Source organism: Sus scrofa, chromosome X (genome assembly GCF_000003025.6).
Source record: "Sus scrofa isolate TJ Tabasco breed Duroc chromosome X, Sscrofa11.1, whole genome shotgun sequence".
NCBI classification, from domain to species: domain Eukaryota; kingdom Metazoa; phylum Chordata; class Mammalia; order Artiodactyla; family Suidae; genus Sus; species Sus scrofa.
The window spans coordinates 16470220-16487794 of NC_010461.5; the positions used below are offsets into that span (position 1 = coordinate 16470220).

Consider the following 17575-nt stretch of genomic DNA (forward strand, 5'->3'; position numbering starts at 1 on the left):
ATCCAAGATCTGACAAACAGAATGAACAAGCCAGAAGAGTGAGGGATAGTCATTCTAAGTTGAGGGAATAGTATGTACAGTGGATGTACACAACAAACATGTGCTGTCAGGCTCAACAGAACAGGCATAGGAGTTTAGGAGTAAAAGGGAAAAAAACCTAGATTTATTTAAATGCTGCCTGATATCCAAGTAACAGTGTCATACACAAAGATACCATTCCTTTAAAGTTGTGTATTATTGTCCCCCTTTAATCATTTACACGAATACTTCTTGCATCATAAGCCCCTCTGACACTCCTTATTAGACTTATGTGTTTCTTCCATCACCAAATTCTGAGTCTATATTCTAATCAGTAATCCCAGTTTTAGGTCCTAACACCCAGAATGTTACTTTTCCAGACTATTTTAATAACTAACTACTGCTGAGGCATTGAGAAAATAACAAAGAAGACTTAGATGACTACAAAGTTACAAATTCTTTAGTGAAAACTGAGTTCCACTACTTTCAAGTCATAGCACTTGGCAAATCTTGAGCTCTGTTAAGTCAAGAAGCTCTAGAATTAAATGAACACATTCCACTTACTAGCTTCTAGAGGAATAGACAAAGAAAACAAGAATAATGTATTGAAAATAAACTCTTTAAGAAGAGATCTCGGGAGTTCCCTGGTGGTCTAGTGGTTAAGATACAGCGCTTTCACTGCTGCAGCACAGGTTCAATCCCTAGTCTGGGAACTGAGATCCCACTGCATGCCGCAGACAAAACCAAAACAAAACAAAAACAAAAACAAAACCAGAGAGAGAGGGAGAGAGAAATCCTTTATTTTTCCTTGCTTCCTAGTCCTCTTCACTCCTCTGCTGTTCTACTTTCTTCCCTCCCTCCCCACATCTCTGTCCCCAATTCCCTCCTAAACTTTTCAAAATACATATTTTTTGACCATTTACTAAAAATCTGTATGCAGGAAGAAATAACATCCACGAGCCAGAAACCAGGTGGCAATTATTCAGCCTCATCTGTTGGAAGGATTTCCTTTTATAAGTGAATACAGCCCATTAATCTCTCGTTCTCTTCTAAACTCAAAATGGGCCTAGTTCCCAAGAGTATACGGTGGCCTAGCAAAAAGGTGCTATGTCTTCCAGATAAGGAGATCTTACTCATTTCTTGGGAAGAATAAGAATTTAATGTTTATCAACAAGCTAAAATTTCAAAGTAGAACTTCAAGTTCAATGGGAGAACTCTACATAGAGGAAGAATAGGATAATTCAGCTAATAATAGTTATTTTTCATTACATGCATAAACTAACTTCTACCTTTGTAATTTCAACTCAAACATTAAGAAAGGAAAGGTAAGAAAAAAAGGTTATTTTTGTTGTTATTGTCTTTTTAGGGCCGCACCCACGGCATATGGAAGTTCCCAGGCAGGGGTCAAATGGGAGCTGCAACTGCTGGCCAATGCCACAGCTACAGCAATGCCAGATCCGAGCTGCATCTGTGACCCACACCACAGCTGATGGCAACACTGGATCCTTAACCCACTGAGTGAGGCCAGGGATTGAACCCACGTCCTCAGGGATACCAGTTGGGTTAGTTTATCCTGAGTCACAATGGGAACTCCTGAAAAAAGGTTATTTTTGTGTGTTTGTGTGTACGCATGTGTGTGTACATATATGTACATATATACATATATATATATATAAATACACACACACATAGAAATAAAATATTAAAAAGACTTACCCCTTGTGCATGGAGATATTCAACAGTTTTGGTTATAGTAAACAGGACAGCGCTGGCCTCTCGCTCAGAAAAAAATTTCTGTCTAAGAATTTTATCCAGCAATTCACCTCCTTTCATAAGTTCTGTCACTACATACACATATTTTCCATCATCATATACCTGTAAAATTCAATAACAAAATGTAAAAAATTATGTGAAGCTTTCAATCTGCTCAGCACAAAGTCCAGCATAGTAAAAAGAAATTAAAACTATTTATTTATTTATTTTTTTCTTTTGTCTTTTTAGGGCCGTACCCTCGGCATATGGAGGTTCTCAGGCTAGGGGTCAAATCGGAGCTACAGCTGCCAGCCTACACCACAGCCACAGCAGTGCAGGATTCAAGCTCTGTCTGCGACCTACACCATAGCTTATGGCAATGCTGGATCCTTAACCCACTGAGCGAGGCCAGGGATTTTACCAGCAACCTCATGGTTCCTAGTCGGATTCGTTTCCGCTGAGTCATGATGGGAACTCCAAAACACTTTATATTAAAGGAAAATTTCACTTACCAAAACAAATGAAGGATATAAAATGTGCAAACAATTTTATATACATTAAAACACTAAAATTGAAATTGATGAGACTGAATGTCAGAAAAACAACCTGTAACTTCCTTCTGTGAAGCTCAACTCAGTGGCAATCAAAAAAATTATGGGTATGGTATCCAAAGGAGAACTAAACTTCTGCTCTGAAGTAGTGTTCCTCTTTTTTTCTCCTTTTTTTCTTTTTCTTGGCTGCACCTGGGGCATGCATAAGTTCCCAGGTCAGGGATCAAACCTGAACCACAGCAGTGACCCAAACCACTGTGGTAACAATGCCAGATGCTTAACCTGCTGCATCACAAGAGAACTCTCAGGGAGCATTCTTCTTGATCTCTCTACCTACTGATGATGACAGTGACTGGTAGAAAGACACACTGTTGTGATTTTCCTGGAACTTTTGCAACTGCAAAACTTCTATATTTATATACACAGTACAATGAATTATTCTGATTTAGATGAAATTAAAAGACAAGTTGTGGCAAGAATTAAGTAGGAAGATTAAGTAGCAAGGAGAAATTCCATCCAAACACACAGAAGCATACCCATTTACTCCTAGTATAGAAAAAGAAAGCTCACTGTAACTTTGGATTTGTACTATATAGGCAATCTCAAACCGAAATAATCCTCTTATTAAACTTCAGGCCCTTTTATTTTTCCCTTCTCATAGAGTTACAGTACAGCTCTGTTTAGTTCTATAACAGGTACTATGTACTGGAGCCCCAAATATGGAGAAAACGAGGTACTTGCCCTCAAAATTTTTATTCTAGTAGGGAGAAATAGATATAGAAATAAGAGTTTTTGTTTTATTTATTTACTTATTTTTGCTTTTTTGGGCCACACCTGAGGCATATGGAGATTCCCAGGCTAAGGGATGAATCAAAGCTGTAGCCGCCAGCCTACACCAGAGCCATAGCAACTCAGGATCCGAGCAACATCTCACGGCAACGCCGGATCCTTAACCCACTGAGCAAGGCCAGGGATCGAACCTGCAACCTCATGGTTCCTAGTCAGATTCGTTAACCACTGAGCCATGACAGGAACTCCAGAAATAAGAGTTCTAAGAGCAATAGCTTAGGGAGTTACTCAAGCAAGGCTGAAATTATTTTCTACATTTGCTTTTTAATTCACTTGGTTGGATTCTTGGAGGCTATATTAATTAGAGAGTCAGTTAAGTGAAACAGCTGCACAGTTTTTTTTTTTTGCTTTTTAGGGCCACACCCACGGCATATGGAGGTTCCCAGACTGGGGGTCAAATGGGAGCTACAGCTGCCAGCCTACTCCACAACCATAGCAACTCGGAATCCAAGCCACGTCTGTGAGCTACATCACAGCTCACAGCAACGCCAGATCCTTAACCCACTGAGCAAGGCCAGGGATCAAACCCGCAACGCAACCTCATGGTTTCTAGTTGGATTTGTTTCCACTGCGCCATGATGGGAACTCCCAGCTTCACATTTTAATGGGGCCAAGTTAACCTTCTCCTTCTAACAATGAGCAGTGATGAATAAATATCCTGAAGAAATTGGGCATTTTGGTTAGGAAGGAGAAGGGAGGATAAATGTTGGAATTTCACAAAATCTCAGAGGTGAAAGATACTTTGGGGGTCTCTGGCTTTGTTGGCTGCGTGTTCTATCTGGTCTAGAACACCCAGACATGGCCTTTGAGCCTATATAAGCACCATCAGCAAGAGAGGACTTAATGCTGCCTGGGAAGTTTGCACCCTTTGCCAACAGTTCAGTTATGATGAAAGCCATAGGTAGTAGGGAAAGGAAACTTCACCTGTCAGCAGGGGTGGGTGGGGTGGTTGTGATGGGCAGGGCAAGATTCCCGAAGGAAGTAATGCCTTAGACAAATATTAGATATGTGGTAGTTAGCCTGGCAAAAAATGGGAATGGTATTCTCAATGGAGGGAATTATAAATCCAAAGACAGACCAGCAGGAGAAAATCAGGCATGTCAAAAAAATTTGTGCAAAAACTCAAGCATGGCTAGAGCATAGGGTGTGTGAGGAAGTATGAAAACTACTACAGATGGAGGGATGCAGGGACCAGAGGTGATGGGGAGTATGAAATGTAGGCAGGGAAGTAAAGTAACATGGTTAGATACAAGTGAAAGTTCTCTCTGGCAGTACCGTGGAAGATAGTTTGGGGAGCCTATGGAGCATGAGACTAGTCAATCCCGAATATAATTAATACCCAAGTGTTCCAGTAAATATTGATATTAAAAGCAATGTAATACTTTTCTTCTTAAAGTAAAAGCAGAAAAATCAACTATATGACCATCTTTTCGTCTATAACAGAATTATGCTATGCATGTTGTCCTCTAAACTATTTTTACTCACTATGTAAGTTCTTTGTCTACTACATGATATTTGAATACATTCCAAATGTGAGTTGGACAACTGATTCAAATGATTTATGTTAAACAATCTACTTACATCCTTTAGAGTAATAATGTTTGGATGTTGTCCATAACGAAGAAGGATTTCAATTTCTTCTGTAGGGTCTCTCTTGCTTTTATCAATAATCTAAAAGGCAAAATATTTATCATAAAATTTCATGAACTATACAATATAAACTTGAAGTATTTACAGCTATAGACCTAAGGTGTTATCTTGTATAAATACTGTGTATATAAGCCATTTATCAACCATTCTTATTCAAGTACCCAGCCAAACTGTCTAATCAAAATTTGAAAGCCAGTCTTGATATAGACGGCAAGGCTATAGTAAACTCTATGCCATGAGTCACATTCATACCAGGTCTGTCTAGTTTAAGTTTGTAATAAGTTTAGGATTTAGTAAAAGTTCAAAAGCCTCAAGAAAAGGTACCAGTAGCACAGTTAACACCCTTCTTCCATACTTAAATGTTTTAGACCACTGGGAACTTAGTTAACTTCTAACCACTATTGATACAGATAATCAGGAGCAAGATGTATCTATAATACCACCACTATCATGTTTATTGAATTATTTCCTTTAATAAAATGTTTCAATGGAATAGCCCATTAGTTGTAAGCTACTTATAAAAATTAGTAGTTAAGTAGAATAAGCTTTCTTTTTGAAGCTAGACAGAAATCTAAGCAAAACACCAAACCTAGAATTCTACTTGGCTAGAATAAGTTTAATTATTATAATAAAGCCATTAAAGTACTAATGTAGCTTTCCAACCATTTTATGACAGCTGCTTCTTAAAAATACTTGATATTTTGATCTGTTAAAGTAATATTATATTTTTAAAAAGGCAACGAGTTTTCATTTCATCCAAAAGGTAGTCTGAAACAAATTTTATGATCTTCATACTTTCAATTTTAAAACAGCTTAGTAATTAACATATGCAATATATACCCAAGTGCCCCAATATCCTAGGAGAGCTTGCAACTCTCAATATTAGCCAAACCTGGGGACTTCCCATCATGGCACAGCGGAAACGAATCCAACTAGGAACCATGAGGTTGTGGGTTCACTCCCTGGCCTCGTTCAGTGGGTTAAGGATCTGCTCAGTAGTTTAAGGATCTGGCGTTGCCATGAGCTTGGTGTAGGTTGCAGATGTGGCTCGGATCCCGCATTGCTGTGGCTGTGTTGTAGGCTATAGCTCTGATTGGACCCCTAACCTGGGAACTTCCAAATGCCTTGGGTGTGGCCCTAAAAAGAAAAAAAAAAATTTAGCCAAACCTGCTATCTGAAACAGATTTAGTTGTGAAACAGTTCTTTATTTGGACAACAGGGAAGACAAACATACAGGTGTCCACTGTGATCAACTGCAAATGATAGTGTGGAATCAGGCAAATGGATGATTAAGTGGAAAGTATATGGAGTAGACATGCTAACTCAAGAGAGATAATTTGGTGCTCGTCTTCTGAAAACCAGAATATATTAGGAGGTTTTATTTTTGGCAACAGTCTCTCTGATCTGCTAATCTGAGCTGAGCTTACACTATATTTGTAACTGTGCTTGTAAATTTTAGATATGCAGTAATTTCAGTAGAATCAAGTTGTCCTGAGATTGGTTTTAGGAATCTAATTTAAATCACAATCTACTAAATAGATGGAAGACATTTTCAAGGTTTTGTTATACAGCTCTTGGTTTCTATAATTCAAAGTGGGCCTCAGGGCAGTTCTGCTTTTTTTCTGATATGTTTATGGAGGCAAGATACATTCTTAAATTGCCTACCAAGTACATTATTCATTCTCTCCTTTCATGTGTACAATTTGAAAATTTCTATGTACTCTAGATTGCAGTGAGTAGAAGAGTAAATTAAAATGTATTTCTATAATTCAACTTACATCTCACAGAAAGCCTTACAGACACTGATGACTTTTTAACGCAATTACACCCAAGTTTAAAATAGCAATAACAATTTTTGTGTGACTTCCCAGATATTTGCTGTGTATAAATAAACATTTATTATTATTTTTACACAGTGAAATCATACAAGATATGGATAGATGGACAGATGGGTGGAAGGATAGAAGTAATCGTAATTAATGCCACTCTTCCCCACTAACTAAATATGAGCTATCCATTACTTACAGACTAGTTCTAAAGTTCAAGGTAAATTGAAAGCTTCAGACATTACTTGAATTGTTTGTGATGGGAGAGCAAAGGCTTCCAACCCACAAAGTGAAAAGGCAGAGGCTTGCCTATAGTATTTGTTCACTTACAACTAAAGGTTTGGACTCTAAAACATTATCACAGAGCCAGTCATGTGCCTTAGTTTTTGGCTTAGAAAATCCCTACTGTATTAGGACACCTCACAAAATTAAAACAGCTAATGATAATAAATTTTATGACGGTGGTTCTTATTCTTTTATTGGTTCAACAGATCCTTTTAAATGTGAAGAACAGTAAGAACATTTTTGCTAGAAAAATGTAAACATATAAAATTTTGCACATTAATTTTGAAGAACTGCCTAACATCTTGATCATAAATGGGGGACTTATGAGAGCAAAAGGGGTGTCACTAAAAACCAGGTCAGGTGTAAAATGGTACTGCCCTCAAAAAACTGGATACATGTTGCCTTGCCTTACCTTTTTAGCTCACAGGGGAATCTATGGTTCCAGATTAAAATCCTTGAAGGTCACTACACTAGTTAGACATTTAAATTTATCTCACCTTTTTTTTTTTTTTTTTTTCTTTTTGCCTTTTCTAGGGCCGCTTCCCATAGCATATGGAGGTTCCCAGGCTAGGGGTCTAATCAGAGCTGCAGCCGCCAGCCTATGCCAGGGCCACAGCAACGCGGGATCTGAGCCGCGTCTGCAACCTACACAACTCACGGCAACGCCGGATCCTTAACCCACTGAGCAAGGGCAGGGATTGAACCCGCAACCTCATGGTTCCTAGTCGGATTCGTTAACCACCGCACCACAACGGGAACTCCTCTCACCTTTTTTATATATTAACAAAAGGCACACTTACCAAAGAAGAGTGTAATTTTTAACTGGTATTAGCATGTATGAAAAGGAACTATTAGAGCTGCATTTTAAACCTAAAATGCTTACCTTCACTGCAAACTCCATGTTCGTGGCTTTATGTATACATCTCTTGCAAACAGAGTAGGAACCAACCCCAATATCTTCTTTTACTTCATATCCATCAGTAAACTGAATACTGTTCCTGTGCAACTGCTACAAACACAATTACAAATTGATGAAGAGCTCTGTAATGACTTTGGTACATTACATAATAGGGAAACAGGTTACTCAGTATGCACCACTGACCTTAACAATAAATATAAATGAATTAAAAATAAAAATGAATCTTTACAGTATTTATTCCTCTACAACTGTGTATTTCATAAGTGTCTATGATAAAACACACGGTAAGAAATATACCCTTTTAAAAAGCTTATGTTTACAACAAAGACCAAAGAGCTACATGATAAGGGGCCAACAGCCTTCTCTGTGATGATGTTCCATTCCACTCCCCAAACAGCTAGTCTTTGAAGTATTTTTGCAAATGGGGATATGTTGAAATCTCTGGTATAGGAGAAAAGGTTTATTAGGAGGATTCAAAATTAGAACGTCTGGATTCTTCTCTCAGATGCACCACTTGTAGACCAAGTGACCTTGAGCCCATGTACTCTCAGAGGGCAATGGTTAGGATTAAAGAAAATAATCTATTTGAAGGTGATACCTAGTATTGGCAGTTTGGACCATCACTAGCCATGCCCTCCTTTCTCCCACCCTGAAGTCATAGTTTTAATACAACTTTGGCTAGAGAAGCTGTTGACTAATAACATGAAGCAGGATGATGAACAGCAAATCACTAGTTCCATAAACAAGCTGAGGGAAATTGTGCTGCCCTTGGCTATACTGATAGGAGATCTATTCCATGCCAACATGTTAAAACTCAAATTCTATAGAGTATATGTTTGTGATTTCTACACTAAGTACAGAAATTATAACTTAGAAACTTGCCATATATTACATGCTCACCATAGTAAAAGGAACAGACTAATTCAACATGAGCTTTGTTCAAAAACCAGTATTTAGACTGTTTTTCTAGAAAGTGGAAAGCAAGCTGACTCATGAAAAAAACTTCTGAGCAAAAGCAACTTAATCACAAGGCAAATTCAAGCACTAATTACACCCTAAAAACAATTCAATGTTTCACAAGATTTATCTACCACTCCTGGGCATCTATCCAGAGAAAACCATGACCTGAAAAGACACATATACTCCAATGTTCACTGCAGGGCTATACACAATAGCCACGACACGGAAGTAACCTAAATGTCCATCGACAGAGGAGTGGATCAAGAAGAGGTGGTACATATACATGATAGAATATCACTCAGCCATTAAAAGGAATGAAATAACAGCATTTTTAGCAACATGGATGGACCTAGAAATTATCATGCTAAGTGAAGTCAGTCAGATAATGAGACACCCACATCAAATGCTATCACTGACATGTGGAATCTGAAAAAAGGACACAATGAACTTCTTTGCAGAACAGATACTGACTCACAGACTTTGAAAAACTTACGGTTTCCAAAGGAGACAGTTTGGAGGGGTGGAGGGATGCGCTGGGGGTGTGTGGTGGAAATCCTATAAAACTGGATTGTGATGATCATTGTACAACTATAAATGTAATAAATTCATTGAGTAATAAAAAAAAATGATCTAGTTCCCTCTACGATTAGAAAGATGAATTAAATTTATCTTTCCAAAATACTAGGATGGGAAGAAGTGTATCTAATAGTTTGTTCTACTTGTGGTCCTCTAATAACACTTAATTTACTAGTGTAGTTCCCTATTATAAACACACACAGACTTAAAAACTGCCTCTGTAGCTCCTTTTTCTCCCACTCTGATCAACAGATAGGATGAGGAGGTAGGGGGCCCCCTAAGGCAGTACCCATAACCAAATTCTTCCTAACGACAATGGGGCTCTAAAATAACAAGGACACAAAACTTGAAAAACTTAAGATTTAAGTTCATTTTTATTTCTTCTATATTTTTATGGAAGAGGTTGGCAAACTATGGCCTCTGGGCCAAATCTGGTTCACTATCAGTTTTTCTAAATAAAGTTTTATTGGCACACAGCCAGGTTCATTCATTTATGTGCTTACTCTATGGCTGCTTTTGGGCTACAGTGGCAGAGTTGAGTAGTCACAAAAGGGATCCATACAGTCTACAAAGCCTCAAATACTTATTATCTGGTCCTTTACAGAAAAAGTCTGCTGACCCCTATTCTAAAACATCAGGAAACCAGGAGACCTGATGTCTCCTGGTAGAGACATGAGGTAGAGGATGAAACAAACATTTTTGAGGCATAAGAGACAAGACAGACAAGATGGTGATATTTATCTTAATTCTTAGAATTTCATTTTCAAGTCAGACAGATATCCCGGATTTTGGTGCATTCTATCTTTTCAACAGCTTATGAAAAGAATTTCTAAGAGTAATGTCAACGATATAAAACATTTTAGGCTGTTCACTTAAGGTCAGGAGATCAAATCTAACAAAATTATTCACACAATGAACTATATCTTACAGCATTTCCAATTTAAAATTAAACATTCACTCACCTGAACAATTGAATGCACACCAACTGTCTGCATAGCTTGGCTTTCATCATCTGAGGTAATAGCAACAAAACTAAACCCCCGAAAGAGTTGATGTGCATTAGCACTAGGTGGAATGCCAGGTGAATCTGAAAAGAGTAATAAATAACTAAGAGGTTAACTGCTTTGAAAGGTAATTAAGGGACGAACTGTAGACATTTTGACCTTTCTCACTTATTCTGGAATTCTACCTCTCAGGTACCCACTGTTTCCAGAAATCAGTAAGGTTCAGTATCTTGATGTCCTGATGGCTCACTGCCACCACAACTCTAACACCCTAGTCCCTCAGAGCCCAGAAAACAGCTAATTCATTAGAAGAATGTACTAAGTCAATGAATTACTGGGTTAATGTTATTCCAAATTAGCACTGCCCCAAAGAATCTCCTTCAGTGAAGGAAATTTTCCTTATCTGTGCTGTCCAATATGGTAGCTCCTAGCCACATGCAGCTACGGAGAACTTGAAATACGGTTAGTGTGAATGAGAAAAAAAAATTTTAATTTTAATTAATTTACATTTAAATGGCCATATATGGCTATCGGCTACCATAATGGACAATGCCACCTTAAATAACCTAACAATGCTACGGCTCCTGGTTAGGGGAAGATACAAGACTGATCTACAGATAATCTAGAAAACTAAACTCAAGTGTAAAATTGTTACATAGATGTGTATATATAATAATTTTTAAAGTAATTTTCTAGGACACTCACTACTATATGTAGTCCTTAAAACAGATTTTATGACATGACATGTATTGTTTTCAAATTATTTATGTAGACTCTATTGGCATTTACAAAAACAGAAAACTACTTTCACAATACAGTTAGTGTTTACTATAAAAATAAATAATAAAAATATAATAAATATGTTATTCATAAATATAAACAAATAATTAGGCATACTAATATCTAAAAATATACTATGAAGGCTAAAGGCAAACAAAAAACATATAGGTAAATCTACTTAAATATCAGCTCCACATAAAGCTTTTTTTTTAACATGAATTTCACATCTGTATCACAGTACTGTACTAAAGACTTTTGCTATGAGAACCTAACTGGGCCGAATATAGAACTGCTCTATTCTAAGATTTTTATCTCTATCAGGAACAATTATATTGAGAAAGCAAAGTAAAACATTACCATATATCATCAATTCCATGCATATCACTGTCTGTGCATTTGATAACATTTTGTTCCATATTAATCCAAATTTCTAAGACTGCCTTATAAAAATAAACATCCAATGCTTAATACGGGTTGTTAGGCTTTTGGCTGTAAAGCTTTATAGCAAGGTTTGAATGATACACTCTATGGGAAATATATGCAAGTACATTTTCTATTTGCTTGTCAGTGATAAACCTGGGATCTGATACACAGAAATGAGAGAATATTAGAGTGCAAAACATGCCATTATGTATAATACACATGCTAATTAATGAAATACAGGTTACTATTTCAAAGATCACTTCTCGATAACAGTCACTGTTCATGCAATTTTAGGATAAAGCATGATACAGGATATGAATCATTTTGAAGTTATTACATCTCATGTAGAGTTTAAGTTTTTCTATTTGGGATCTGAACTTTACAAGTACTTCCAGAGTATCATCTAATATTAGAGTTTTAAAGACCCCATTTATTCTGGAGTATTACATGTGAAAATAGCTACAGGTAAATAAATGTACAATCAAATAATTTTTTGCATAAGTAGTATCAAAGTTTAAGGCACAACAAAATTTGCTAAAAGATTTAACAAGGATCTTAACTGCTATAACATGCTGTAAAGGATTTACTAATGATCTAGTTATTGCAGCAGGAATACTGTATGAAGGGGAGAAATAAGAATAACAAAGAATTACACTAGAAAAGATTTTCTGACTGAACAAGAAAAAATATATATTGTCTTATATTTTGGTTTTCATGTTTTCTCCTTACCTTTGGGAGTTTTTGCAGTAAACTCAGGATCAAAATAGAAAGTATCTTCAGGCCTGCCAGTTGCAGGTTTAAAAGGTGGATGAATTTCTCTTCTATACAGTTTCTGTAGGGAAAAACAGAGACTTAAACATGTGTTAGTTATAAAACAATATTTCAAGCAATTTTCATTCTATACTTACGTTCCAGTCTATCGTTGAGAAAAATGAATGTCTTTTAATTTCTTCAACTCCATCTGGTCCTGCACCTATCAAAAGTTAACCGGTTTTCATTAAATGGTAATTTTATTTCAAAGACAAATATACACTATTCATTCAGTCTTCACTTTTAACATTTGTCCTAATATTTCACAATCCCACAACAAACACGAATATCCATCTCCCCCCAAGAAAGCAGACACCAACAAACACACAAAAGCAGCAAATTAATTTTAAAAATTTTACCTAATCTGTTTGCAGGGTTTCGTTTGAAAAGCATTCGTAAAAGACTCTGGGCTTCAGGACTCAAAAACTGTGGCATCCCAAGTTTAGCTCTAAATAATAAATTCACATAATAACATTTAATTTTTAAAAGTCATCTGTATTTTATTTTTAAAATAAACTTTAATATTAAGATAACTGTGGATTCAAAATCAGTTGGACGAAATAATACAGAGATTCAGAGTTCCCACCGTGGATCAGCAGTAATGGACCTGACTAGTGTCCATAACAATGAGGGTTTGATCCCTGGCCTTGCTGTGAGCTGTGGCATAGGTCAAAGATGTGGCTCAGATCCCATGTTGCTGTGGCTGTGGTGTAGGCCAGCAGCTGAAGCTCTGACTGGACACCCAGCCTGGGAACTTCCATATGCTGCAGGTGTGTCCCTAAAAAGCAAGCAAGAAAGCAAGCAAGCAAGCAAGCAAGTAGGCAAGAATACAGAGATCCTACATTGCATGCTCTTTTACCCAGTCTTCCCCAATGGTAACATCTCACAAAACTATAGTGCAATATCATAACCACTATACTGACAATGATACAACCTGCTAATCTCATTTAGATGTCTCCAGTTTTCATTTCATTCACTTTACAGTATTATTTTAGTTTCCAGTGTATAGCATAGTGATTCTGTATTTTTGCAAACTATATTCCATTTTAGGTAATTACAAGGTAACTCCTCTAATTCTCTGGTATCCAATACATCCTTCTTGCTTACACATCCTTGTTGCTTTACACATTTGTCCCTCCCCTCTTCCATTTCCCCTTTGGTAACTGTGTTTGTTTTCTATTTCTCTGAATCTCTTTTGCATATACATTCATTTATATTAATTTTTGATTCCATGTAAAAGTTATATCATGCAGTATTTGTTTTTCTCTGTCTCACTTACTTCACTAAGTACAGTCTTCTCTAGGTCCATCCACATTTCTCCATTTTTCATTCAGTTTTATGGCTGGAGTAGTACTCCATTGTATATATAAACACACCAAATCTTCCTAATCCAATCATCTGTTGACCGGCATTGGGGGTGCTTCCATGTCTTGGTTCTTGTAAATAATGTTGCTATAAACTATGGGGTGCATATGTCTTTTCTAAACAGCATTTTTTTTTCCTGGATATATACCCAGGAGTGGAACTGCTAGATCATATGGTAGTTCTACTTTAGTTTTTTGAAGAACCTCCAAAGTGTTTCCACAGTGGCTGTACTAACTTATTTACATTCCCACCAACAGTGTACAAGGGTATAGTGTATACTTTTCTCCACACCCTCTCCAACAAGTGCTATTTGTACACTTTTTGATGATAGCCATTCTGACAGGTGTGAGGTGAAGTTCTATTCCACTTAATCATATTTTTAAGTTCCTGTATCCACCATCACAGTAAAGATACTGAACAATTCAACACCACCAGGATCCTTCAAGTGGCCACTCTATAATCACACCCATTTCCTTCCCTCCTCAATTCCTAACCTCTGACAACCACTTACCTATCCTCCACGTCTATAATTTTGTTATTTTAAGAATGCAATGTAACTTTTGGTATGTAACTTTTTTCCACATAGCATAATTCCCTTGAGATTCACCTAAACTGCTGAATTAACAGTTCATTCCTGGAGTTCTTGCTGTGGTGCAATGGGATTGGCAGCATCTCTGCAGCACCAGGATGCAGGTTTGATCCCTGGCCTGGCAAAGTGTGTTAAAGGATCTGGTCAGTATTCCCTTAACATTCAAGATGATGGTCATCTAAACACTTGTATTTAGTATCTCTTTTCAGAAAATACCTATGAACATCTTATAGAATTAGGGTTCTGTTAAACAACAGAAACAAGGGGAAACATTGCTGTATTAGGTAACAGGGACACAGCAGAGGTCTGTAAACAGTGGAATGACCTGATATTTTAACTCCAACGGACGTACAGAATGATGTGGAGTAGGAACTAGTGGTAAGGAGTTCTATTTAGAAGCTTGGCCCTATAGCATTGCTGAGAGATTACCATGGGGAGATGTGAGAACTGTAAACAATGCAATGTAGAGGAAGGCTGGGTCAGTGAAATATTTTTCAGAGCAAATTTGGTAAATAAGTGTATATGCAAGAGAGGAAAAAATAAAGAATGATTTCTAGGTTTCTGGCTTGGGAAATAGGGTGCATGGAAATGCTGCTACTTGGGAATACAAGAAGAGGAACAGACCAGCAAAAAGAGATAAATTTAGTTTAAAAATGTTAAGTCATGGATGTCATATGTTTTGGAAAGGACACACAAGTGAGTAAATAGAAAAACAGGTTTGGCCTGTAAACCGAGGTAAGAAAAGGTGATTTGGGAGTAATTAAAATGTTGAGTAGTTACTGGAAAGACTGATGTCAGACAGGAACGTGAGCACATAGAGGGGGAAAAAAGCATATCAGAGATGGAACCCTGGAGAATGAAAACATTTAAAAGGTGGTCAAAAAAGAACAATCTGGGCATTAAAAATAATGAATACAATTGGCTGATTATTAAATCCCCTGAGTTCGTTGTAGTCATCAAGGAAAAAGAGAAAGTCAGAACTAATACAAAAACTCAACTCAGTGGACATCACCCCCACTGGGAGTAACTAGGGCTCTGACAAATAGAATTAATTAAGAAAAGAGTCAAGCATTTATTCCGCCTTTCTTGTTTGAGACTTATTTTAAGGTACCTAAGTAGCCCTAGTTAATGAAGGAAAGTTCACTGTTTCGGAAAATACCAGCTAACAAATGAAAGAACAACAGTAATAAAAAAAGTCACCATTTAAAACTCCCAATAAAACAACTGTTTCAAGTAATGATTATCAATGGATGCAACTATTAAATGAAAGCTTGACAGCGAATTTTACAATGGAGGGATCAGCTATAACCATGGGAGCTCATTACCATAACCATGGGAGCAGGAGTGTATTGTAAGCCTCTTGATGTGACGCAGTAAGGTGCAAAAGCACAAGCTATGAAATAATTTTGCCAAAAAAGTTTAACCAAAAATGTGATAAAGAACAAGTGAAACAATATCACAAGAAGAATAAAAAAATTTCCACAGTCTTAGGAAAAGACTAATTATTGTGGAACCATGGTAACAAGCGAGCCACCAGAACTGGTTTTAAATCCATTCTGTTGATCAAAGACAACCTGCCTAGGTGAATAGTTTTTCGTTTTTTGTTCTTGCAAACAAATCAGTAACTGCTTTTCATCTATGAAAATTAGCCAAACAAGAATGAACTGACTCCAATAACCACATCTGAGTGCCAACAGTCCCACCCAAGTAACCACACTCTTACAAATGATGTCAACTCACTATGGCCCTGAAGATCTACCAATTCTTGAACTCTACCCTTCCCCCAAACCCTAATAAGAACAGTAGTCTATTCACTTTGGACTAGCACTGCTATCAGACTAGCACCGTTCTCCCTTACTATAATAAGCAATAGTCATCTTTACGCTTTTTGTGTCAGATACTGAGAAGTCTCATTTTTCGACAAGATAAATTTGGAAAGTGAAATTCTACAGAAGTAACTTGGTTTCTACAAGTAAATGGCAGGGGGAAAACAGGGTAGACTGTTCTAGATGAAAAGAAGCTTAAGAAATACAACCAAATGAGATGTGTAGACTTGATTTGGGACACAGTTTTGGAGAAAACCTGAAAAATCTGGTTAAGGATCGGCATTAGATGATTATTACTAGTCTTGTTACATAAGAAAACGTCCATACTCTTTAGTGATGCAAACTGAAGTAGGTGAGAAGTGACATGTCTGGAATGTTTAATATATTTCAGTAAAGAAGAAAAAAAAGAAAGAAGGAATAGATAAAGAAAATGTGGAAAAATCTTGATGACTGTTGAATCTGGGTGATTAGCATATGTATGTGCACTCTATCACGCTATTTTTGCAAATTTACACTTGAAATTTTTCATAATTAAAAAGAAGATCAAAAAGATATATATATAAAAGATACATGCACCCCTATGTCCATAGCAGCACTATTTACAATAGCCAAGAAGATACAGAAACAACCTAAATGTCCATCGATAGATGAATGGATTAAACAGATAAGGTACATATATACAATGGAATACTACTTGGCCATTAAAAACGAAATAATGCCATTTCCAGCAACACAGATGCAACTAGAGATTCTCATACTAAGTGAAGTAAGTCAGAAAAAGAAAGACAAATATCATTATTTTATCACTTATATGTGGAATCTAAAATACAGCATAAATGAACCTATCTACAAAACAGAAACAGACCCACAGACAGAGAGAACAGACTTGGGGTTCCCAAGGGGATGGGAGGAGGAGTGGGATAGACGGGGAGTCTGAGCTTGGTAGCTGCAAACTATTACATTTAAAAAGGATAAACAGGAGTTCCCGTCATGGCGCAGTGGTTAACGAATCCGACTAGGAACCATGAGGTTGCGGGTTCGATCCCTGCCCTTGCTCAGTGGGTTAACGATCTGGCGTTGCCATGAGCTGTGGTGTAGGTTGCAGACGCGGCTCGGATCCCGCGTTGCTGTGGCTCTGAGGTAGGCCGGGGGCTACAGCTCTGATTCAACCCCTAGCCTGGGAACCTCCATATGCCGCGGGAGCGGCCCAAAGAAATAGCAAAAAAGACAAAAAAACAAACAAAAAACAAACAAACAAAACCCACATTCTAAAAATAAAAAATAAAAAATAAAAAAATAAAAAGGATAAACAACAAGGTCCTACTGTAAAGCATAGGAAACTATATTCAATCTCCTGAGATAGAACGTGATGGAGAAGAATATTATAAGAAT

At 37.1% G+C, this 17575-nt stretch overlaps 1 protein-coding gene across 10 annotated transcripts in view; it reads right to left on the reverse strand.

The window, feature by feature from the left end:
* RPS6KA3 (ribosomal protein S6 kinase A3) overlaps positions 1 to 17575 on the reverse strand; it is a 124454-nt gene that overhangs the window by 17819 nt on the left and 89060 nt on the right. For all 10 annotated transcript variants that reach the window (XM_021080348.1, XM_021080347.1, XM_021080350.1 and 7 more), the window contains 7 exons: positions 12763 to 12851; positions 12502 to 12566; positions 12323 to 12425; positions 10349 to 10473; positions 7815 to 7940; positions 4752 to 4841; positions 1735 to 1893 (listed from right to left, as the gene is read on the reverse strand). In XM_021080348.1, coding sequence (XP_020936007.1) covers positions 1735 to 1893; positions 4752 to 4841; positions 7815 to 7940; positions 10349 to 10473; positions 12323 to 12425; positions 12502 to 12566; positions 12763 to 12851 — 757 coding nt within the window. The remainder of the gene's footprint in view (positions 1 to 1734; positions 1894 to 4751; positions 4842 to 7814; positions 7941 to 10348; positions 10474 to 12322; positions 12426 to 12501; positions 12567 to 12762; positions 12852 to 17575) is intronic.